The sequence below is a fragment of the Crinia signifera genome, chromosome 8 (assembly GCF_055691185.1).
Source record: "Crinia signifera chromosome 8, ASM5569118v1, whole genome shotgun sequence".
Classification (NCBI taxonomy): domain Eukaryota; kingdom Metazoa; phylum Chordata; class Amphibia; order Anura; family Myobatrachidae; genus Crinia; species Crinia signifera.
This window is the reverse complement of record NC_139224.1, coordinates 27,205,248-27,229,456: the sequence shown is the minus strand read 5'-3', so window position 1 is coordinate 27,229,456 and position 24,209 is coordinate 27,205,248. Positions and strand designations below refer to the sequence as shown.

Sequence of the window (24,209 nt, the reverse complement as noted above, 5' to 3'; positions counted from 1 at the left end):
ATGAATCTGTATTATTACATAATCCTCTCTGATAACGTATACTCTGTAGGTCACTAGTATTTAATGTGGTATATACAAGGATATAGCTACCATATGTGCAGAGAGTGCAGCTGCTATGGGGCCAGGAGTTGAGAGGGGCCACCTTTCCTCTTACAGTTACATGTGTTATATTCATTTTTACCCATTGGTATTAAATAGTTTGCTTTGGAGCATAGTATATATGTATCTTAGTATGTCCCAGGAACGAATCATTGTAACGTGGTATAAAATAAACTGGGTGACATTATAATATTACATAATAATATAGCACAATATGAAGTAGAGGCACCATGGTGTGGCATACTATGAACAGGAGGCATTGCAATTTGTCTAAATATGAACTGGGGCCACTGTATGTCATATTGTGAACTGGGGGTATGGCGCTGCATAATATGTACTGTCAGCCCTACAATGAACTAGGGCACCACAATATTTTAAATAGGACACTATTATGGGGCATAACATTAACTAGGGCACTACTATGGTTCAGAAAATGAACTAGGGCACTATTATGAGGCATAAAATTAATTGCTATAAAGAGGTGTCTGTCTAGAATCATTTGGACAGGGGCACCTAACAAATTTCGCTTTTGGGACCAAAACTTTCTGACTATGCCTCTGTCAATAGGATTGTACTGTTCTAGATCAGGGAAAGCTGGGACCAGTGAAATCGAGACAAAAATGGGTGGTTAATTCAATTCTACCAGGATGGCACATGTGATGTGAATGTAGAACCTGATTGGACAGGAGCGGAGGCATCCAATCAGGTGTTAATCTCATGAATACATCTTGCATCCTAGCTGACTGAATGTCTAGGTCAGCTCCAGTCCTCTACTCTTCCTTATGTTACAATCCAATTTGCTGGACTGGGAAGACCATTGATAAAATAAGGTGTATTCTAAACTGCTGAACTGTTTTCTAGTTTTACGGTTAGAAAAGTTTAAAAAATAAAAACATAAACATGTAAAAGACGAACCACGAAGTGACAGCTGCTGTGATGTTCCTTGCTGCTGTGTACGAAGCTGCTGTTAAGTTTCAGAGCAAATCAATGACAGTCGCAGTGGCCAATCTGACAGAGCACAACTGCTATTTAGTAGTCTCCCAGACAACTATGAAATGCTTGTTCCAGCGCTTGATGATCAGCCGGATAAAATGCTCACGTTTGAATATGTCAAAGATGAGCTTGTGGATTAATAGAAGCGGAAAACAGTGAGAACGGTAAGACAAGGTGCCCAGAGCAGAATCAGCATTAAAGGCGCAAGAGGACAATACCCATGCTGAAAAAAAGCCACATACAGATATAATTATCAGTACAGACGTGGCGTTTCTGTGCGTCTTACCAGGCTTACCGTCTTCAGCCAAGCCCTGCAAGCAAATTTTGGCGTGCTAGAATCTGGGTTACTTGGAGATTGTCTGCTTAGAACGACTCAACTGAACAAAGCAAGCAATCAACATCAACTCAAAAGTGTTCTACGTGAGGACAGCAACATTCTGGATCCGGCAATCCAAGCATGGTGTTCCGTATCATAAACCACAGGTCCACTCACCTTGCTCCTATTAGTTACTGCAGCTCGTGGACAGTGTGTGTGTGACTTTGGAGGAACAAATGACAGAGGGATATCAGTAAATAATACATGTACCAGATCTTGGAAACATCTCTCAAAGCAATGGTGTGACAGTTGCACAACAACAAAAGAGTCACAGAAGGAGAAAGCCGTGAGGAGTTAGCAGTGAACTGTAGATGTCCATACCATCAAGCAGGACCGGCCTATTAACTACACCTGCATACCGCACCAATATCCAAGATACGTGAACCACCGAAGCAGCAAGGCAACCAGATGAAGAACATCTCCCAAACATGATAAGGATGGATTAGGTGACGAAACGTAATGACAACTTCAAAGACACATTCCAAAAGCCAGCAATAATAGATCAGTACAATCTGGATGGGAAACACAGGGAAGAGCTAGACCAATGCGTACTGAGATAAAGTAGTAGTCATCAATGATTATTTGAAGATACACAATGGTCCAACTGCTTTACAGCAAGGATGAAAGTGCCAGAAGTACTAGAAAACATATTTTGTTGAAGTGTGATATTCTCAGTCGTACAGATGCAGTACTGGCACAGAAACCACCACCATCTTCAAAAGGAGTGGAACAATGTTCCAGAGCAAAGTATCAGTACAACCCAGGCAGAGGGGAAGGACTGTGTTGCTTTAGAAAGAGGTTAAACAATGCACTTAATGCAGTTAAGCCAGTGATATAATGGTGTGAACCAATGAGGACAGTCTGATCCCTACACAATATTTAAGGCTGCACATAAACCAAGGAACAGAAAGAAGCCTGAGATGGAGCAGATTTGGAAACAGCCCCTATGTACCCGCTCCAAAGCACATAAAATCTGTTTAATAAGAAGGAGCAAATACTCATAGACTATGGTCAACATCAAAATGCATAGAGTTCTGCACCAGGACAATCAGTGTCAGATGGGTGATAGATGCAATCTGTCACTCAAATGTTCCTGTAGTGCACAGTAGTGAATATAGAACCTGATTGGATAGGAGCCGAGGCTTCAGACTGAGCAACAAACAGGACAACCAGCAGATTATCACTGAAACGGGCGCAGGCAATGAGCCTAGTGAAAGAGAACACATGTGAAGTTTAAAGATCCACATGAAGGAACACGAACAGTCCAGATACACACCTGTTCATCTTGGGTCCAATATGGTTTGCACAATCCCACAACCTGAGCCAGAGGTGCAGGAAGCAACGCAAAGGCTGCCTATCCACAAGAGGGGATCGGCATGTGGAACAACAGCATCTAGGTTGGCGTTCAATAGGTAAACAACATATGGTAGACATGCACATTCGACAAACAAAAGGTTGACTTATGTTGACCTTTTCTGTGTGTTCACCTAGACACTGTCAGCACTATGACCCATAACCTCACAAGAGGCAGAAGAGGATTATATCTGCTGCTGATGAGATAAAATCCCTCCACCGGCTCTGTTCGTGGGCAGCCAGAATTCTTCACACGATAAGTAGTTGCTCAGTGGAAGAATGATTATTCACATACTTATGGTTATAGCTGCCGCACCGTGTGCATTTAGTAGCATTGCCAATAAAGTTTATGAAAAAGCCTTGAAAAGTGGAAGCTAAAAAACAGACAGCGGATGTGCTGTGCGCTGCTGCAGTATAAAATGTGCTCTACAGTAAAGACACTGCACCTGCGGTATACACCGACAGGCACAGATGCCACCGCTTTTGGGGACTCTCCATATTAAGCGAATGCCAGAATGAACAGAAGTATTCTTTTTTTTATTATCTTACTAAACTACATGAAAAATATATTGGTCATTTCTGTGATTGTTATTACTGTAGCCTATTTTGTTTTCTAACATGTTGAATTTAGATTTTTTTTGCGGATAACAAAGACGCACTTTTCCAATTACCAATTTTTTAAAATGCGTTGATTGTAAAACGCGCCAGTCTCAATTTGACAAAATTGTAAAACGCATCAGTAGGTCCTTTGCAATGTCAAAGAAATGTACCCCAGACGATGGGCCTTATTCAGATCTGAGCTCAGTACAAATTTGTTTGGAAAATGGGCAAAACCATGTGCACTGCAGGTGGGGCTGATGTAACCAAAGCAAAGAGAGTTAAATTTGGGTGGGGTGTGTTGAAACTGAAATCTAAATTGCAGTGTAAAAATAATGCAGCCAGTATTTACCCTGCACAGAAACAAAATAACTCACACAAATCTTACTCTCTCTATAAAGGTTACATCTGCTCCACCTGCAGTGCACATGGTTTTGCCCATTTTCCAAACAAATTTGTACTGAGCTCAGATCTGAATAAGGCCCGATGTCACAAAGATCAAGTTACCGTTAGATGGTTCCAGAGGACGCTATAGTATACCTGAAAGCTGAAGGTGGGTAAAATAAAAAAGTAAACGTGACAATGGTAGATACACAAATAGTCGACACGTTTTCTGTGTTTTTCACATATTTTCCCAACATTTGCTTAAGTTACTATTCACATGGACATATATTAGGAATAGTAACCTGCGGTGAGCCCGTGAGGTTACACATCCGTACTGTTGGTGGTTCCAAAACATGGAATAATAGAACATTTGGCCTAAATAAAAAAAATTGTGTCCACCATTGTCATGTCAACTTTTTTGTACCTGTCGATCTGAACCGTCACCCATATGTTGACAATTTACTAAATATTGAACATATTTTATCATTAAATCAGATTCTGCCTATAATTTTCTAGAATCAAATAGAGAAATGATAGCTACAATGTGATTGGTCAAAATAACTACTTCCTCTTTTAGGATCTGCCATTACTTGTAGAAATCTACAACCTTCAATTCTCAATATCTACATGTGGACTGGTCAACTGGCATTAAACTACTTCTTATTAAAAGCAATAATAATATAAAAAAAAATAATAATAATAACAATAATAATAATAATTACCAGTTTCCATTTTTCCATCAAGAGCAGCAGGGCCGTCCAGAACCAGACTTTTTATCTGCAAGAACTCGTCGGGCTCATCTCCACCAACCACAGTGAAACCAAAACCTCGGGTACTTTTCCTAAGTTTTGTGTTAATAAATTTTCCTTTTAACTCCGAGGGATTCCGGGTGAAGAATGCTTTCACTGAAACAAGAGATAAAATCCTTGTTTAAAAAGATCACCGTTAATTTAATAAAGACACATTAATATTGTTTTGAAAGGATGTCAAACTGTACCATGGGTGGAAGGGTCTCTTGCCGGTTCCTTCTTTTTTGGGGTGAGGTTGTTAGGCAGAGTAATTGGCGGAGGTGCGATAGGTGGGAGTTCTCCGGGCCACACTGGTAATATAAAAATATGCACATCATCAATACGCGCCTTGGTTTAGTCCATGGGCCTGATTCATGTGTGAAAGTTAAGTAAAAGAAAAAAAAAAAAAGCTACAAAACCATGCTGCACTGCAGGGGGCAGATGTCACAAGCACAAATTTAGATTTGTGTGGGGCGTTATCCAATGAAAATATACATTGTAATGTTAAAACAAAGCGGTATAACATTTGCGGGCTACATGTAAAAGCAGGCTGTATTTGCTCTGCACAGAAAATATATAAATGCTTTACTTAGAAATATGAATCAGGTCTTGTGTGCTAAATAATGAAACTCTTAAGTAAATCTTTTTCCTTTCCTCTCTTTAACCCTGTGAGGTCCGCACCAAAAAAAAAGTTTATTACAAATGGATTTCTCAACCGTTTGGTAGAGGCCTATAGCTCAAAAACTGTGGGGTCTCATTTAAAAAAACGGTTGATTGTTGTTGGTTGAACAAAAATTTTCCTTTGCTTTATTTGTGGTGCGGACCTCAAAGGGTTAAGCCCAATAAAATGTCCAGCTACTGTACACCATTCCATCCTCTAACGTCCACAAAAGTTTCTGCGAGTCTTAGCACAGGGAAAATAATGGCTGGTACACACCAGAACGACTGAGATCGGGAGCAGATCGTAAGACAATCGTTACAATCGTCTCGCGATCTGCTGAAGAACACCATCTGCGCACGATCTGCATACGATCTGCTCCCAATCGGTACCCAGTTGAAAGGGTCATTTTCAAATCCTACCTGCTGCGATGACTGAAAAAGACCAAACGACCTGCGGGGACGTGCATCGGATCGGAATCGTCCCAAAACATGCCCAATTTACATATAATCGGTTGTGAATGTATCTAAATCGGGTGTTTTGAGGCCAAACCGTTCTGATGTGTGGCCTACACAAGACGTGACTAAAGCGTAAGCTCTTTTTTCTACAAATTGTGACTATATGACTAATAAAGTAGGATATAAAACCCTTTACTGTAAGCTCTGCAGAACAAAACTCCGAAATCACGACATGATTACACAACGTGCCACAGCAAACTGTGTGCACCAGTTGTAACCTCTAGAGACTTCAATCCTTTACTTGAGCTTCCCGGCGTGCATCGTGCCTGTCTGCTGAGTATTACTTGTCTCATGGTGCCCCCCTGTGGATCTCTTACACAGAGTGACCTTAGCAGTGAACGCTTAGCACTCCCAGTGAAACACAATTAGAATGCAGCCTCTATCCACAGCTTCCCTGAATGTAAGCACTGTCACTCTCTAACACCTTCAGGCACCAAATCCTGCTTCATATGTAAACACAGCTTTAAATAAAGGAAATCAAGGTTTTAGCATTAGTAAACTGCAATGTACTTGATTTAGAAATAAACATAAACCAAACAGGATTTGCATTGTTGCAAATGATCAGAGTTGAGGGTTGATCTAATGAGGTGCAAGTTACTGTTCCTTTGCAAATTCATTTTGCAATCCGTTAGAAACTTGCACGGATCCAGGCACTGTAAACGTGCATATTTCTGTTCCTACCCCACCGAGGGTGAAAAGCCTTATTTTGAGATTAAAATGTTGGGGAACTCTGCAGAACCCTTTGACACAACTTCCCCCCTCATCCTCTCCATAATGACTAATTAGCTTAATTAATTTGTTATTGTTGGGGGTTCAAATATGTCCTCAAATTAACCCAAAAAACAACTTTTTCGTTGATTGTGCACCCAAAATGTATTTTTTTTAATAATCGCTTTACTTTTTTTTAATGTCCCTTCAAAGTACCCCAAAAACATAATTTTTGGGGCATTTTTCGAATGAAAGTAAACAAAGAAAGTTTTTTAAAAGAAAGCACAAATCAGCCATTAGACACCCCAATACCTCTAGTACTTTCATTATGCACACTAACAGCCTTCTGTATGACTCGGCTAATGAAATTGGCACTTGATTGTTCTCACCCCACTTTTTTATGCACTTCTCTTACATCGCATATGGCAGCCAAGTCACAAACCCGCGATGCAAGTCCTGTGTATAGGACATTTTAATTGAATTGGCGAATAGTCTGGTGCGCACATTTGGGGTGGTTCCGGTTCTATATATACAAGAAGGTATATGCAAGAAGGTATACAAGATACAGGTGTTGTATATCACATTAATCAGCACAGTCTTTGGGTGCGTCCTACTCCTTAGGGCTATTTCACACGCTCCGGCTTATGCGGGGCGGCGAAACCCCACATGGCCAGGAAGCCGTGCCGCACTCAGGAGTTTAGAATGGTGGGGATGGCCACAGCCTGGCAACCGTCCCTTCCAGTGGTGGGATCCGGCAGCAACCAGGTGGCCGGGCCGTGGCCGTCCCATGTGAATGGACACATTTGTATCCATTACTAACTTCTGTGTGCGGCGCGGCTTCCTGGCCGTGCGGGGTTTCGCCGCCCGGCAGGAGCCGGAGCATGTGAAATAGCCCTTAGTGTTATAAGCAGCACCTGAAGCTAGCAGAAATCCGTGGCCGGGCACGCTGAGTGCGCCTGTTTGACTTGGCTGCGGCAATGGTGTTTGAATACACACTACACTAACATAGCATCTCATGCCTTAACCTAGTGGTTCCCAACCCTGGTCCTCAAGTACCCCCAACAGTGCATGATATTTTGAGCATCACTCACAGCAAAGTGTCTTTGTATTGAGTCCGCCTACTATAGAGTGGCTTCCATTATAAGTAGATGACTATAGGGAGATTTGCTGTAAAGAACATTCATTCACTTTATGCAGCCCCTTCTCTTAAGTGTAAGGGGGTTTTTCAGTCGCCGGGCCCTATTCAATGCTGTCTTCCCCGACAGCATTGAGCAGGGTTTCTCAGCAGAAAGAGCCCGACTTCACTAGCTGTCAGGCTCGTTCTGCCGAGAACGGGCGGGAAGTGGCGAGATGCCGGCTGCAGCTCTCCTCTTCCCGGCCGCAACTTGCGGCCACGCCCCCTTCTCATCCCACTGCAGACGGGACATTAAATCCTACATACAGATAGTGATAGATGCTCAATTAGTTCAGTAGCATTTCCCAGGTGCATGAGGGAGGGGTTAATTACTGGGTAAGTAAAACAAGACATTTTTTTCCCTCAACACACTGAGCAATGCTAGTAACCAATCTAGAACACTACATGATAATAGAATTCAGAGATATTGGTTACATATACCTGCGCAGGTGTATGCTATGCCCCCAAGCCTCGTCAAGGCTTCTCTGTATATTGGGGGTCCCTAGCGCTATATCTAGGTGCAGGGTGCGGCACCCCAAAAACCATAATAAGCTGGGAAGCCCAGTGCGGCATGCCAGTGATATACTAAGTGTTAATAATTAGTGATAGGAAGCCGAAGCTATATAAAAAGGGAGAGATAAATGAATGTAATTAAAATAGGATAGAGAGTGTTAGTGAGGGAAAAGTGTTAATAGAATGTAAGCGCATGCCGCACTAAAGGCACCCAGCCCATCCAGTCCAGGAGCACCGCACCCCACACCACCGTTACCCTAAATTGGGTCTACGATTAACCAGCAAGGAGCAAGGCGACCCCCAATATACAGAGAAGCCTTGACGAGGCTTGGGGGCATAGCATACACCTGCGCAGGTATATGTAACCAATATCTCTGAATTCTATTATCATGTAGTGTTCTAGATTGGTTACTAGCATTGCTCAGTGTGTTGAGGGAAAAAAATGTCTTGTTTTACTTACCGGGACATTAAATCCTGCCTGCATGTTCTCGGTCGAGCTGACTGAGAACGGGACTGTGCCACGGCGTTCGAGCAAGCTCAAACGCCGTGACCAACACATTGAATACCCCCCTTAGTCTCCAAGGTGACCTCATGCAGGCCATGCATTCCTCTTGGCATTATACCCACAACCCATATCCTACAGTATTAACATAAAACTGCTTAATGTACATGTGAGTCCGCAGGTTTACTCACCTTCTGTCTGCTGCTGCCCGAGCTGTTTCTTTCGTTTGGCTTCGAGGACAGGATTTTCGTACTGTGTTTTCCTGTTTATGTGACTGTGAAGGAAGACAGGATGACGCGGGTTAGTAATAGCACCTATTTCAGGACAGGAATACAATCTACTGAGGGCTCAACACACAAAGCTGATGGGGAGAGGCAGGAAGCTTATGCATCACTTACAAATAAAAACTAGCAAAATATAAACTGTGTCCATGTCGGAAAATCTGAACAATTAATAAAGATGGCAAAGAAAATAACCCCCAAAAAAATACAGGACTTTTCTATTTTGGACACACATATCAAATGACAAGCATTATCTAGCAGCTTCCTAACTCTGCCATACAGTCCAGGTTTTAAGGCTGTCCATGCTTGAGCAAAGGTGACTTAATTAGTACCCACAGTTAATTTGTTTTACCACATGGATTAAAGCATGGGTACCCTTAAAGGGTGTGGTACAGGGGTCCGACAGTCATTATCCCGACTGGCCGGACCCAGACAGCTCGCTGTGCTCGCCACGCTGCGGGCACGGTGATCGCTACGTGAGCCAACTATTCTATTTGACAGTCGGGATCCCGACATCGGGTGAAAGCCTGTCGGATCCCGTCCGGCACCCCCCTTAAAACCTGGACTGCTCCTAATGGAGGAGTTTGGGACATTGTGGTCTACGGCAGTGGTTCCCAACCCTGGTCCTCAAGTACCCCCAACAGCGCATGTTTTCCAGGTCTCCAGCAGGTGCACAGATTATTCATGCACATTTTAAAAGATCCACAGGTGGAGCTAATTATGTCACTTATGATTCTGTGTGGAGACCTGGAAAATGTGCACTGTTGGGGGTACTTGAGGACCAGGGTTGGGAACCACTGGTCTACGGTATCAGCAGCCATTTTGTGGCAGCACAAATGTTAATGGGATAGTAGCCTACCAATTCACTAAGAACTAGTGAATTCTTTTGGGAAAATAATAACAACAACAACAAATACTACTACTACTAATAATAATATTACCAGTAAATCCATTAATCTGACCATCTTTAAATGGTGGCTGAAGGGAAGCAGGGTCAGATGGGAGAGGTTATTGAGACCTTGGGGATATTCAATTGGGGGGTTATTGAGACCTAGGGGGGATATTAAATCTCTTGCCGCCATTCCCGATGCGGGAAATGGCGGCGGGGCCCTACAGTTGTCTTCCCCGACAGCATTGAACAGGGATCTCGACAGAAGGTGCCCGACTTCACAAGCAGTCAAACACATTCTGCCGATAATGGCCAGGAATTGTCGAGCTCCCGGCCGCAGCTCGCCGATATCCGGCCGCTTCTCGCGGCCAGGCCGCCTTCTCGACGCTCAACAGGCGGGACATTGAATCCTGCCTGCAAAATCCCTATCGAGTCGGCCGAGAACGGGTCAGGGTCACGGCTGTCGGGTCAGCCCAACAGTTGTGACCCTACATTGAATTCCCCCCTAATCCCTTCGATCTAGGGAGGTGGACGATTATCGAATAACTGCAAGCGCGTCTGGGCCGCAGTGGGCGTTTGCAACACCAGACAGCAACAACCTTAAGCAAAATTTTATTTGCAACCCGGATGCAGTTTGAAGCTGGCATTTGGCGGTACAAACTGCAAGAAAATGGGGGTGATAAAGATGACTTACTCTACATAGTAGACTCCATATATAGGATCTTCAATCTTCTCCCATCCAGTAGGCAATTCTACAGATTTAAAGAGGAAACAGGGGTTCGGTGAGAGAGTGGAAACATAATGATCTTATGGTGCAAGTGCAAACAACATACGCAATCGCGGTTACAACCTTTCACTGGCAACTCTGCAATCGTTAACTTTCAGTAAAATGGCCCCCCAGGCAAGACTAGCTGCATCCGGCCATGATTCGGGGGCCAAAGGCAGCATCAGCTCAGATAATTACATCATAAAGGGTCTTAATAGGGAACGAAGGGGCACTATTTAATAAAATATTAATTTGCCAGCAGTGTTCCTTTAAAGAATTATTAGCTAACTGTTATTTTCTAAGCGAAGCATTACTGACGGAGATAAAAAGATCTGTGTCGGTAACCGCTACTGTAGTAATGAAGGCGGGTGGCTCCAATCCATTCAGATCATCTAGTGATAATTGCAATTTTTCTTTTCCCTCTCTGCATTGTCTCTAGTAGGAGTATCGCTAATTACATGTTTGCCACAAGAGTTCTGGAACGGATCCTCTTTTTATTCATATTGCACCCGAGATGTAATCTTAAATCATTTTTGTTCTAGCAACAGCACGTAAAACAGCTCCTATCCATTATGACAGTTTGTAGCTACATATAAGAAATAACCAATGAACAAATATCATTTCATATATATTGGAAATGGGCTGAATTTAGATAAAATACAGCCAGCTGGAGTTACTGTCTCACAGTGCTGAGGTTTTACGTTCTAATCCCAATAAAATCATCTATGTGTTGAATTTGTATGTTCTCCCAGCATTTGCAAATGTTTCCTGCTGCATTCCAAAAACACACAGGAAGACTGAAATCTAACAATGATAAAAAAAAGAAAATGCTAGTAAGCGTATGTGTATCTAAGAGAGATACGGTCATATTGTCTACAGCAACTAAATCGACAACCATTGGGTCGACACCACTAGGTCGACATGGGTCTAGGTCGACAGGTCATTAGGTCGAAACAAGCATTAAGTCGACATAGCAAGGTCGACAGTTAAAAGGTCGACATTGGGTTTTTCACTGTTTTTTGAGCAGACATGTGCCGACAGGCGGTATTTCATGCTCTACCGTCCACTAGGGCGTGGTAGAATAAAATTGTGTGCGGAGCGTAGCAAGGCACCGTGCCCGAAGCATTGCCAGTGCAGTGAGCGATGCGGTGCACTTTAAAATGTGTCCATGTCAACAGTGTCGACATTCGGGTCTAAAAACAGTGAAAAACCCCATGTCGACCATTAGACTGTCGACCTAATGTTTGCGTCGATCTAATGATCCTGTCGACCTAAACCCATGTCAACCTTGTCCCATGTCGACCTTGCTGAATGTCGACCTAATGCTTGTCAACCTAGTTGCTGTAGATGTAGACAATATGATCCATACCCGTCTAAGAGGTAGGGAAACAGCTACCAAACTGTGTGCCACAGATTGGCACCAGGACCAAAATAAAAATTGCCGATCCAGGAGCCAATCCCATGCACCAAGATTCAAGACAGTTTGAGAACTACTGTTGTATAGAATACAAATCGCAACTTTCTCTGAGCCAGGGACTTCTCGAAACATTCGCTGTAACTGCTTCGGAATATGTGCGCACTTTATAAATAACGGATAACACAGCCCAACAACAAAACAAACTATTCGGTGCTAAGAAAATTTGAATATGTTGGGGTGGCTGATTTGAAAACAAAAGTAGTATGCACATGGGAATCTACTGGAACATTCTAGAAGGCGAGACGGGAATATTCTTGATGTTCAATCATTTAAGAATATTCCCACTTCAAGGGGCATATATAATAAAGTGCGAGTTTGCCAGAGGAGCGGGAATTCTGCCGATCTCGGACATTTTTTTAAAATCGGCAATCATTTACAAAGCCTGGTTTGGCCTTGTCAATGATTGCCGTTTTAATAAAAGTCCAACATTTGCTAGCAATCCGTGCCTCCTCCAAACTCGCATCCATTTCCCCCCTATGTAAGTGATCAGCTACTGGGCCTGATTCAGACCTGATCGCTAGGGTGCATATATTTGCAGCCTAGTAAACAGGTAAATACCGCCCCGCCGAATGTACGCACCCCCCCTCAACCCAAAATCCGTTTCCCTAACATGTGAGTGGCTGCGTTTACATACACATACACTCGCATGTGGCCGAACAGGAGAGAAATCTTTGATGGTCGCTCACCCTGCATTTGCAGGGTAATGTCCGGCATTTTCATGGGCGCAACTACCATTTTTTGTGGGCGCTCCCATGAAACGATGGCATGTTCCCTCCATCCACCCTATGGAGCTGACGGCTCATCGAGTGTGAAACTTGCTGAAGGCATTCGCTCCTGGGTTCGCAAATGCGCAAACCCCAAAAAACTGGCATGGGGAGCTAATTCGGCCCGCAGCGAGCAGGTGTGAATCACCCCAACTGTCAGCTGGCAGGTGAGCGGTTTGCTTTGCCTATTGGGCTTTTCCTATTTCTCGCCTGTGTATTTTAAAAATAATAATAATTAAAAGCCAATCTAACAAAACAGATGTCCCATTTGGAATCGGCACCACAAAGTTTCCCCAAAATAGCTCTAATAGGAGAAGCAATAAATAAATGCAGTTGATGAGAGTAATAAACAAACAGTAACTATATCCAGTTCCGCCTGATCGACTCCAAGAAGCACACGAAGATATATGGGATGGATGTTACAGAGAACACATTTATACAGAAACATTAGCAGATTTCATCTGCAGTGACATAAGGGTGGAATACACTGCAGCCTAAACTCCGACACAACACAAAACACACAGGAACTAATTAGCAGATGTCTCGCTGCCATTTGGCCGGAGACCAGAGACACGCTACAATCAAACACTTCTATAGGCTGTTCCAAGATAGAGACCGAATACTGTAGTTGCACTATTGCATTATTTTATCAAAGGTAAACTAATTCTTGAATGTATGGATACATTACAATAGATACAATAGCACATCGTATACATACTGTCTGTGCCGTACCACAGAATGTATTAAAACAAATATTTTGTCTAAAAATGTAACAAAATTAGAGGGAATTTTTTTGGGGGCGGAAATAGCTCAAAGGGCCGGGGCCTGGAGTGGCAGAAGACAACGGGAGGAATCACAGCCCTGTGGTGGTAAATAATTCAATATATGTTTTTCACTCTACCTGGGGGATGGCAAGGGGGTTTCGGGACTATATTATTTTTAATGGCTGATAGAATGAATACTTTTCAGAGGGGGAGGGGGGGTTGTTTGTTTTTAAATGAATGTATATCGCTGTATATCGTTTTGCGCTGGCCAACAAGTGTGAATTGTTTTTCTACAACTAAACTATAGCAGGTGATTCTTATTTTTGTTTTCCGCTTGCAAACCAAAATGTGTATTATTTTTCTTACAGCCTATGTCACAGCTAAGGCAAAACTACTTTAATGGTGTCTATGTCGACAAACGTGTCGACCGTGTCAATAACAACCTTTTGATTGTGTCGATCCTTCTGTCAACATCAACCATTTATAGGTGTTGACCATTTATAGGTGTTGACCTAGTCACTGTTGACCATTAGTGGTCGATGTAGGTACTGTTGACATAGACATTGACGGCACACCATACCATAAGTGGTTAGGATGACCCCCTAACCGGCAAACAAGACTATAAATACCATAGAGTTCTTACAATTAATCAGAAGAATTGGGCAGCATTTTTAGAAAGTTATAAAGAAAAGAGACGGTGATAAAACATTGAATTTATATTTAACCCAGGGATCACATCTGCATTAAAAACCTCTTAGAACACTGCACATATCCATTTGAAAAAAAAAAGGACCGGATCTGGATGATGATGATGATGATGATGATGGTAAATACTGTAAAAGTGAAGTATTTGATTTTGTATTCTGCGGAGATCTAAATGTGTTATTTTAAGTCCTCAGTGTAATAATGTTGGAAATCCTGAAGATGGCGCCGGGGGACACAATCAGGGTTACATAAAGAAACTGGTGTCAAAGGTGTACAAATAGTGTTGTCTGCGGAACCTGTCACATTTGCCTTAAATTCCTAACTGAACTTTATTATACCATCAACATTTGCAATCCTAGGGGCAAAAAGCGTGGCAAAAACTAGAATTTAGATGCATGGTCACATGATGCTTTGATCTCTCTTAATGCACCCTATAAATGTGGCACAGATTGACATTGCATCAAGTTAAAAGATAATAGTTGATCTTTTTCACAACATGCAAGTATGTAAAAGGAGAGATCATTTTATACTTGAAGCATAAAAAGGAAAAACAATTTCTGTTGAAGTAAAACATCATTAAATATAGAGAGAGAGAGAGAGTGTTACCTAGTTCACTGTCCAGTTCTTCAGTGTGGACCCCTTCTTCTCCAGGGAAAGAGCAGTAAATGAGACAGAAAGATTAAAAGAAAATGAATTCAGATATCGACACCATGTTGGAAATGCCAATTTGAAAAAAAAAAATCAAATCAATAGTACAAATTGAAAAGGATCTAATCTGGAACAATAATACGGTGACATTTCGGAAATCATCGGGTATGTGCGAAGATTGGGTGAGCATTTAAGGCTTCGATCTGGAAACACCTTTCATTTAACCCTTTGAGTGCCAGCGTCTCTGTGAGAGATGTTTCAAATACCCGCTAAAAATACCAACGTCTCTCACATTTGTTATATAGATTCAAGTAAAAAAAAATGTTGTGTCAAAAAAGATTATATTCGCTATATAAATAAGTTAAACATTACAGGTCATTGTGATGAATAAAAACGTATGCTTGGCAATTTACACACCAATTTCGACAAATTCCCTTGGCATTCAAAGGGTTAATGTTTCAGTAAAAAAAAAAAATTAAATCTGGCACTGTAAATCTGAACTGTCCCAGATTAGATCAGATCAAGCTGTATAAGACAATGCAATTAAAGGTACTTCGCGGCACAGTAATTAATCTCCCTCTGCCCAAAAATCAATGACACAGGTAGTCGACAGCATTTGGCTCTAAAATGAATACATTTGTCACAAAATAAACTCAAATATTGCTCTAGAAAACAGGGAATTAGCAACGTGAACACTAGATAACAGCCAAGCGCTAGTCCAGTTTCTTTAAGAAACTCCTCTCAATCTAGAATTAAATGTTCTACAAGTATGCTCTCTGGGCCCCATTCATGGGTGAAGGGAAATCCGCCCAGTGCCATCTTTTGTAAAGCGATGCCCAGCAGCCGCTTCCCCAATCCACCACTTGCGTTGGGGACACATCAACGGTCACACATCGTGATTGTTGGGGGGCACCATCGGACCCCTTAGCAACAATAGGGTCCAAACTGAAAATGCACGGCCAGAAGCACGGTGTCTGGGGAAACCATCGCTGACTTCAGTATGCCACCAAAAGAGTCGTGACACGTCTGCGTTTGGTTGCCACTCCACTTCACCAATATTTTATTTATTGAAAACTCCCACACTGTATTTGTTTTATATATATTTTTATACACACATGTTGCGCAGTGTGGGAGCAGGGCTGCTGCCTAGGGAGATCTGGGGAGGGGCGCCACAAAGTCTGCCTATCACAACATTAAGGATGTGTATGATGAAGACAGCCTTGTTGTACTTGCAGTTTCATTGCATTGCCTCTAGGGGCACTGTTGCTTTTGTTCACATTTATGAGCCTGGGTCCAGCTCCATTAATCATGCAGAAGAAGCAGTTTCTGGATTACTGAAGTTTTTTTTAAACTATTTAACAATTTCCAAACTTTATCGATATCACCACTATCTCCTGCGCTCATGTCGAAATCTCTGTGTACCGCTGTCCCTCTATAATTATGCAATTTATAAAACAATGTTTGTTTTTTTCATATCTCATTCCTAAGTTTTTTCAGATGGAAAGAGACATTGGATTGCGAAGGGAAATCTGTCTCCAGATCACACCCGATCAGGCTCTTTAGATAAACACGTGCAACCAGGGACGGTGCAAGGCACCGGAGCGCCACAGGCGGGGGGTAGCGGCTGTCGCCCCATGTGTGTGTGTGGGGGAGATATCGGTGCTCAACTCCATCCAGGTGGCCCGGCGCACACCCGGTCCACCGGGGGGGGGGGGGGTGTGATGTGGCCGCCGCTGCATCGCTCCACAGGGGGGGATGGTGCCGGGTGATGCGGTGCGGGCCTCACTGCATCGCTTGGGTGGGTGTCGGGTGAGGGGGGGAGAATTCCCGCTCACCTCCATTGGGGGGAGGGAGGGGGGAGACACCTCCTGCTCCTTTCTTCCGTCCCCCAATGGCCAGCGTGCAACCTAGCCACAGGAACACTACGGGAACAAGGCTGACAGTGTAATCCTTTACCAGTGCCGTCTGGTGTTAAGGCTTTGCTGAGTTATCCCCCCAAAATAAATCCCTACACCCGCGATGATGTGTGGTGCTAATAAATTATAGGGGGAGGTGTTCCGAAAAATGATAAAGTCCCCTGACATTTAATGTGCTCCCATCACCTACTGAATGTATAGGCTGTATTCTAACACTGTACAACAGCGGGGCAATAGTCTGTCGTTGATTCATTGTGGATATTACTACGACCTTCAAAACTTATGCCTCCGAATACAGTTTGAATTTGCATAGGAACCAGATGACTCAAGTTTTATATTAAATTATCATTTCGTTTTTTTGTACACAATACCCCAGGCCAAGATGCTATACTTCGTAATTATAAAATCACAACGTGAGAATAAACCCACTGTACTGTAGGTATAAGATATTTTTGCTATTAAATCACATTTGTTTTCTGTCCTGCAGACCCAACGCCTTCAAATCAAGTTCCATTCAGTGCTACTAAACCGCCTACACCAATCCAATGACTAAATTATATATACTCCTTGCAGAATGGAAGAAAAAAATCCAACTAAAATCCAAATCTGTTCTCTGTTGGTTGAGCTGTCAAACTGTTCTCCGTGTTACAAGGGTGCTGATTAGCAGGACACATTTCACTCCTGTATTTGGAATCTAGTATTAGGCTGTGCTTACTTGCCTTTCAGATAACACTGATATTACTGCAAAGTCCTCGGTATCGAAGGTTAACCCAATATTAATAATGCAGCATTTCAATTAACTAAGAATTAAGAGAGATTCCGATTACCTTATACAAGGACTTTTCAGATCAGACATCCTAAGAACATTTTTAATCTATTTTTAATAGTTAATTATATTAAAACAGCAAGCGGATGATATCAATCACAACGGCAAGGATCAAACTCCTGATAGCAGATTAGAAGAATCACAAAGCTCTTTTATTCAAAAGGAATTCTAACCTCAAGAAGAGAATAATGGCAAGTACAGAGGAAAGTATATGCCGGGCATAGGTGAGTATCACTGTGATTGCCATGGATGAATTTGGGGCAGCACGGACGGTGTAATGGTTAGCATTACTGGCTCACAGCGCTGATGTCATGGGTTCGATTCCCACCATGGCTCTAATTGTGCGGAGTTTGTATATTCTCCCCGTACTTGCGTGGGTTTCCTCCGGGTACTCCAGTTTCCTCCCACAATGCAAAAAATATACTGGTAGGCTAATTGGCTCCCATCAACAACAAAAAAAATGACCCTAGAATGTCTGTGTGTGTGTACATGTGGTAGGGAATATAGATTGTAAGCTCCACTGGGGCAGGGACTGGTGTGAATGTTCAACTAGACTCTGTAAAGCGCTGTGGAATATGTGTGTGTTATATAAGAAACTGTTAATAAATAAATAACAAATAATTAAAAAATTAAGTTATGTCGGTCTCCACTGACTGTTCACTGCCAGCTACAAGCTGTCCTCTATATTCTCACACTGTGCTCCCAATTATGTGACACCCTCTCCTGCAACCAGGTCACACCCTCAACCTGCTGTATTGTGAGATTATCCACCGATAATTAGAGAGACAGGATGACACTAGGGGGTTATTCTGGTTGATATGTAAGGCTGCGAATACGCACCCTTGCGAGTCCACCAAACACCACCACTCCCACGCACAGGCATAAACATCCATTTGCAGGGCAGGGGGTACCTCCCACATCTTTCGATGTTTGTCGCCCCCCTTACATGTGCGTGTACACTGGGAAGGAAATGGGTGGGCAGGTGACATCCGGTGATGTCAGCTGCCCGTCACGGCCTCATTAGCATAAGAACACCCAGCGTTCTCATGAAATGCTGTGTGTTCCCATATGCTAATGAGGCTGCCTGCTGTCCTGTTGCGTGCACTCGGAGAACAGAGACGTTCACAATCCGTCCCCAGTGCGAATGGATTAGATACATAATAATAAACCACAGTGTAACTACGTATTGGCGCAGTTAGCAACATGTGCGGCCCTGTATAGTAAGCGCTGATCATCTGTACCAGGACGTTTTCCATTTATATAAACAAGTCATTAATATCATACACTTCTGACTTATCAAACAAATGTGGGCACAGAATAAGGATTTCTAGCCGGTATGCTGGAAAAACAATTAGGATTTTCTTAATTGTATCTATTTCTATGCAGATTGCCTTACCATCATCTTCACATTCTTCCAGAGGTTTCTGCTGTTTGCTCAGGCACCGTGGGTCTAACCAAGATGTTGTTTTCGTGTTGTGGCTGCAATAAATTGAAATAAGAAATGAAGGCAACAAGGGACAGCATGGGGGAAAAGGATTATGCTTTTAAATATAGTTTTGAAATACTGTAGTTGTTGTGGCTTCATTAATGGAGATGTTCCCTTATTGGTGTAAATGTTTACCATGTGCACCCTATAGGAAAATCTGTATAATACACGCCAACTGATATGGCCCTATTGATGTTCCTGCATATAAGATTGCTGTACGGTAATGTAGCAGGAGGCGCCTTTTGCAAGCAGATGCCTCCTGTGGCAGTAGTGATCACACGTGCTTCCTAGAATCGGACCTCTCACTCGCCATTGGGCGGTTTGCGAAACCCATGCTGCCATGGAAACCGCCTTTCACAGAGACCGGGAAAATCTCCACCCAACAATGCAGAGCCCTGATCTCTTCCCACCCACTCAATGGCGGTAACGTGTATTTGTTTTGGGACCCTGCCATGTCGACCTATTCCATGTGTCAACCTAAGCCATGTCCACCTTCAGTGGTGGACCCAATGCATGTTGACCGTATACCCTTCGAACTTCACTGGACCTATTTGCCCAGGTGCAAAATGGGTTGCACTGTCCGTAGCATGTTACAGATCTGAGTAACCCCCAGTGTTCCCTGTGTTGCTACCTTACAAGTGACCGGCATTTGCACACCCAGAGATCCTTCCAGATGCATCACTGATCTGGGCAGTGTCCAGGAGCGGAGCGGCGCCTTATAAATAAACGTACTACTACTACTACTACTTGGGGGCCAAGCTGCCTAGACATAACATCATTGGGCGGCTTCTCCCATCACCCTGGAATACTGGTAAGATTTGCCACCTCCAGCTACCTGCTGTAGGTGGATCGTCCAAGAATCTGATCTTTATGATTGTTACAGTCTCCCAGTCCTTGTGGGAGAGTAGGCGCTACGCACATACTGTATGCCCAGTGGCGTAGCTACGTTTTGAGTGCCCCCCCGCCAAGCACCCCTACCCCGCCGCCCATGCAAACCCCCCCTCAATCCCCCACAGCCTTACCTATCGCGCTGGTCCCGGCGGCTCCGTTCTTCTGCTGAGGACCACCAGAAAATGGCCGCCCCCATACAGCAGACAGTTTCAGAGAACTGTGTGCTATATGGGGGCGGCCATTTTGTGGTGGTCCTCAGCAGAAGAACGGAGCCGCCGGGACCAGCGCGATAGGTAAGTCTGCGGGGGATTGAGGGGCGGTTTAACTATAGCACCGCAGCCCCCGGTGCCCCCACATGCACAGCGCCCCCCCCACCGCGGTGGCGGGGGCTGCGGTGCTATAGTTATGCCACTGTGTATGCCACAGTAACTTACACCGAGGTGGCACTCCTACTATTTCTCTTGGAATACAGGCCCTGTATACACGTGCCTTAGTGATGCCACCGCTTCCTACAGAATAAACTGCAGAATATTATTTAATTGTAGGACATGACGGGCCATTATTATCTGCTTAAAATAACCCCTGAAAGAAACACCTCTCATATACAGAAGTTCTAAATTATTGTGCATATATATGAAATATACAGTACATGCATATATAATAACGTAACTTGTAACATCCCCAACAGTAAGCATAGGGAAAAAGCCAGCCAATCAGCTCCTACCTGCCATGTCACAGGCTGTGCTTGAAAAATGTCAGGCAGGAGCTGATTGGCTGGCTGTTTATCACTCTCTATTTTATCACTTTTGAAGCTTAGAGAATCTGGCCCTTTGTCTTTTAAATCAATCATGTGTCAATTTCCACAGCATAAAAAATAAATATGCGCAGGTTACTTATAGCAAGGGCTTCATCTAATTTACCCATCCTTAGTGCAGGGCCTGTTTCTAGCCTAATGGGGAAGATGGAAAATGATAGATGCAGTACACACAGGCAGCAGGTAGAGGGCCTCGATGATCACAAATCCAAAATCACAACCAATGTGTTTTAGATCCCACCCTCCCCCATTAAAAGCAGTTGTTAAGGGATTTGCTCAGGTTCTTGCTTCACCAAGCACTATTTGAACAGCGCAGATAACCGATTTGTCCTGTGTGAGGAATTAATATCTCCCGCTCAGGCGGCAATAACAAAATACCAGTCCCAGGCTCAGATGCGCTGCATCATTCCTATGCATTAGCACAATCACTGTTTGAGAAATAATATAAAGCACAACTGAAGCCCATCAGGAGCAGCTCATTGAAATATTAACAAGTGGATTCAGGGTGCCTGTCCGTCAGGAGCGAGCAGCATCACACTGCGTAGGTTGTAGAGCGGAGAGCGCTTCTAAGTCACCATGGCTGGGGATTAGGGGGAGGATCTGTGCTACATTGTGACAGATCTCTGCAATTAAATCAAATCCTCCATTCTGTGTCATGATGTGACGTTCTCTGCAATAAACCATGCTTCATCTTAATTTAATGGGGGGGGGGGAATAAATCCTCAGTCTGAAATAACACCAAAGGATTTATAATCATGTCTCCAGTACCATTATACTAGGTGACAGGGGACCTTATCCTCTAAAAACAGCTGAAACACATACGTAAACACAAATGTATGTTGTACATTGGCCAGGGCATGCACACTGTGCCCAAAAAAACCTTTCTAGAGCACAGAATCTCAAAGTCGGTCCTCAGGACCCCGCACGGTGCCTGTTTTGCAGGTCTCACAGGATCAAGTGAAAATAGCTCCACCTGTGGATCTTTCAAAATGTGTCAGTCAGTAATGAGTGCACCTGGGATACACGAACTGTGTGGGTTCCTGAAGACCGAGTTTGTGAACCACTGCAACAGTGCACATTTTCCGGGTCACCTCACAGATACACAGGTGCACTAATTATTTAACCTGTGATTCTGTGTGGGAGGCCTAGAAAACGTGCACTGTTGGGGGTCCCTCAGGACCGAGGTTGAGAACCACTGTTCTAGGGCATCACATTATATAAAGTCTGCCAGCATTCAACACATTGGTTCCTCACTTTGTAAAAGATCAATATTGCAGGGTTATTTCCCCGCAGAGCAACCCAAATCAAAACCACTATATAGCAAGATGTACAAGACAGCTCTGCGGCTCTGGTATCCTGAAAGCTTTGCTCTAGTTTTGGGAGGCCGTCAATTCAGCGGGGTACACACTGAGCGTTACGCTATCTGGTAGAGCGGATAGTGCGTACAGCAGATTATGCGCGCTCCCGCGGTAGTATGCAATGATGTGAGGTGAACGTACCATCAGTAAAACAATCCTTTACAGCCATCTGGGTCTGGCGTGGGCAAGGTTTTTGGTGTTATGTGCTATTAGCCTCGACATTTTAAAAACCGCATGGCAAAGACACTTTAATGATAGGATATTTGTGCATTTATGAGATGTGATCTATTGTAATAATGAAGATGGATATTTGAGTTTGACACCACAATATTCCAACATCAGTGATACAAGAGCCTTATATGACACATTTCTGCTGTTGAAAACCTAGATTTGCAATATACATCTTTCAGTACGTGATTTCCTGCTGCCTCCATTGATGTCCTAATATCATGTCATTGACCCTGTCCTTTGCAGCCCTGTCCTAACTAACACATCCATCAACCCCTGATACACTCTGTGCTGCTGGGAGACCCTGATCCTTCCACTATATAACACTCAGTCTGTGACTTCCTGCTCTCTATTCCTCTTGTACATCATGCAGCCATATCCCACATCTCCTTATATACTCTGAGTTACTAGGTACCCTGTGCCCCACTATATAACTCTCAGTCAATGGACTGCCTCCATTTTACCCCATGCTGCCCTGTCCTTTTAAACAGAAATCTCCTCTCCTGACATACTCTGTGCTGCTGGAGACCATGCTAAAACCACTATGTAAATTCAGTCTGTGCTTCCTGCTGTCTCCATTCCTTTCCTCACATCAAGTCACTACCTCTGTCACATACATCCCTGCCCTAACTAACATGTCACTCATCATCTGTGCTTCTGCATATTCAGCTTTCACTATAAAACAATCAGACTGTGTGGCTTTCTGCTTCTCAATGCCCCTTCTCATGCTGATTTCCTGATATACTCTGTGCTGCTGGGAAACCCTGCACCTCACACTATGAGGTGTATTCACCGTGGTGGCGAGGAGAGTTTGTACAAAGAGGATGTTTTTTTTGGCAAATGCAGAGAGTCCACTGCATTTTGTGGTGAGCCCTGCTGTTTTATTGGGCACACTCGCCGTTTCCAGCTTGCTCAAAAGACCCAGCGAGGTAGAAACGGCTAGTGAAGGGGGGGGGGGGGGCAGTTGAAGACTCCGATAGCCAGCTATCGGCACTGCTCGCCGTCATAGCTCGCCACACCAGGGGCATTGAATACCGCCCTATATCTCTCTCAGTCTGTGGCTTCCTGCTGCATCCATTCCTTTCCCTTACACCATGTCACATACAGCCATGACTTCATTGGCACAATAGAATGAGTAGACAAACAAGTCAATACATCTAAAAAGAGCACAGCTACAATCACACTCCTTGGAACACAGACTACGACAACTTACAGCCAAGTCATCAAAGACAAACACGCAAAGAACAGTGCAGGATAAAACATATTGCACTTACTCTATAAAATAGACTTCTCCATTCTCTGTGTAGGCCATCTCCCAATTATCAGGCAGGGGTCCAAGGCTTCCCTCGTCAACAGGAGGTAGGTATCGAGGCAACTTCTGAGAAGCTTCCGTGATGGGAAAACTAGGAAGGATCCGAAGCAGTGGAGGGGGGATTTCGTGTATCGTGCTACTTGTGTTTTCTTCGTGTTCACTAGAGTCTGGAACCACCAAAAAAAGTAATAAAGCAAATGGTCAGTGACTGAAATCATCTGGAAAAAAAACCAAACCTATTGAGATGTCTAGAACATAGCACACAGCACCATGTCCCGCAGAAACCAGGCACTTCAGTCAACAGAACTCAAGCGTTAATCTCTTAGTACTCAGTACCCACACAGGGGTATTAAATGCCTCAGACAGTCCATACTAAATATATGTAATGTGATGTGGTTAGTGTAGCCGTAATACTGCCAGA

The 24,209-nt window shown here is 43.6% G+C and overlaps 1 protein-coding gene across 6 annotated transcripts in view; it reads right to left on the bottom strand.

The window, feature by feature from the left end:
- MAGI1 (membrane associated guanylate kinase, WW and PDZ domain containing 1) overlaps positions 1-24,209 on the bottom strand; it is a 413,627-nt gene that overhangs the window by 79,868 nt on the left and 309,550 nt on the right. For 4 of the 6 annotated variants that reach the window (XM_083156031.1, XM_083156033.1, XM_083156034.1 and 1 more), the window contains 7 exons: positions 23,751-23,955; positions 19,096-19,178; positions 14,916-14,954; positions 10,528-10,585; positions 8,855-8,937; positions 4,800-4,901; positions 4,525-4,707 (listed from right to left, as the gene is read on the bottom strand). In XM_083156031.1, the coding sequence (XP_083012157.1) occupies positions 4,525-4,707; positions 4,800-4,901; positions 8,855-8,937; positions 10,528-10,585; positions 14,916-14,954; positions 19,096-19,178; positions 23,751-23,955 (753 nt within the window). The remainder of the gene's footprint in view (positions 1-4,524; positions 4,708-4,799; positions 4,902-8,854; positions 8,938-10,527; positions 10,586-14,915; positions 14,955-19,095; positions 19,179-23,750; positions 23,956-24,209) is intronic. The other 2 variants (XM_083156032.1, XM_083156036.1) reach the window with 1 other exon arrangement.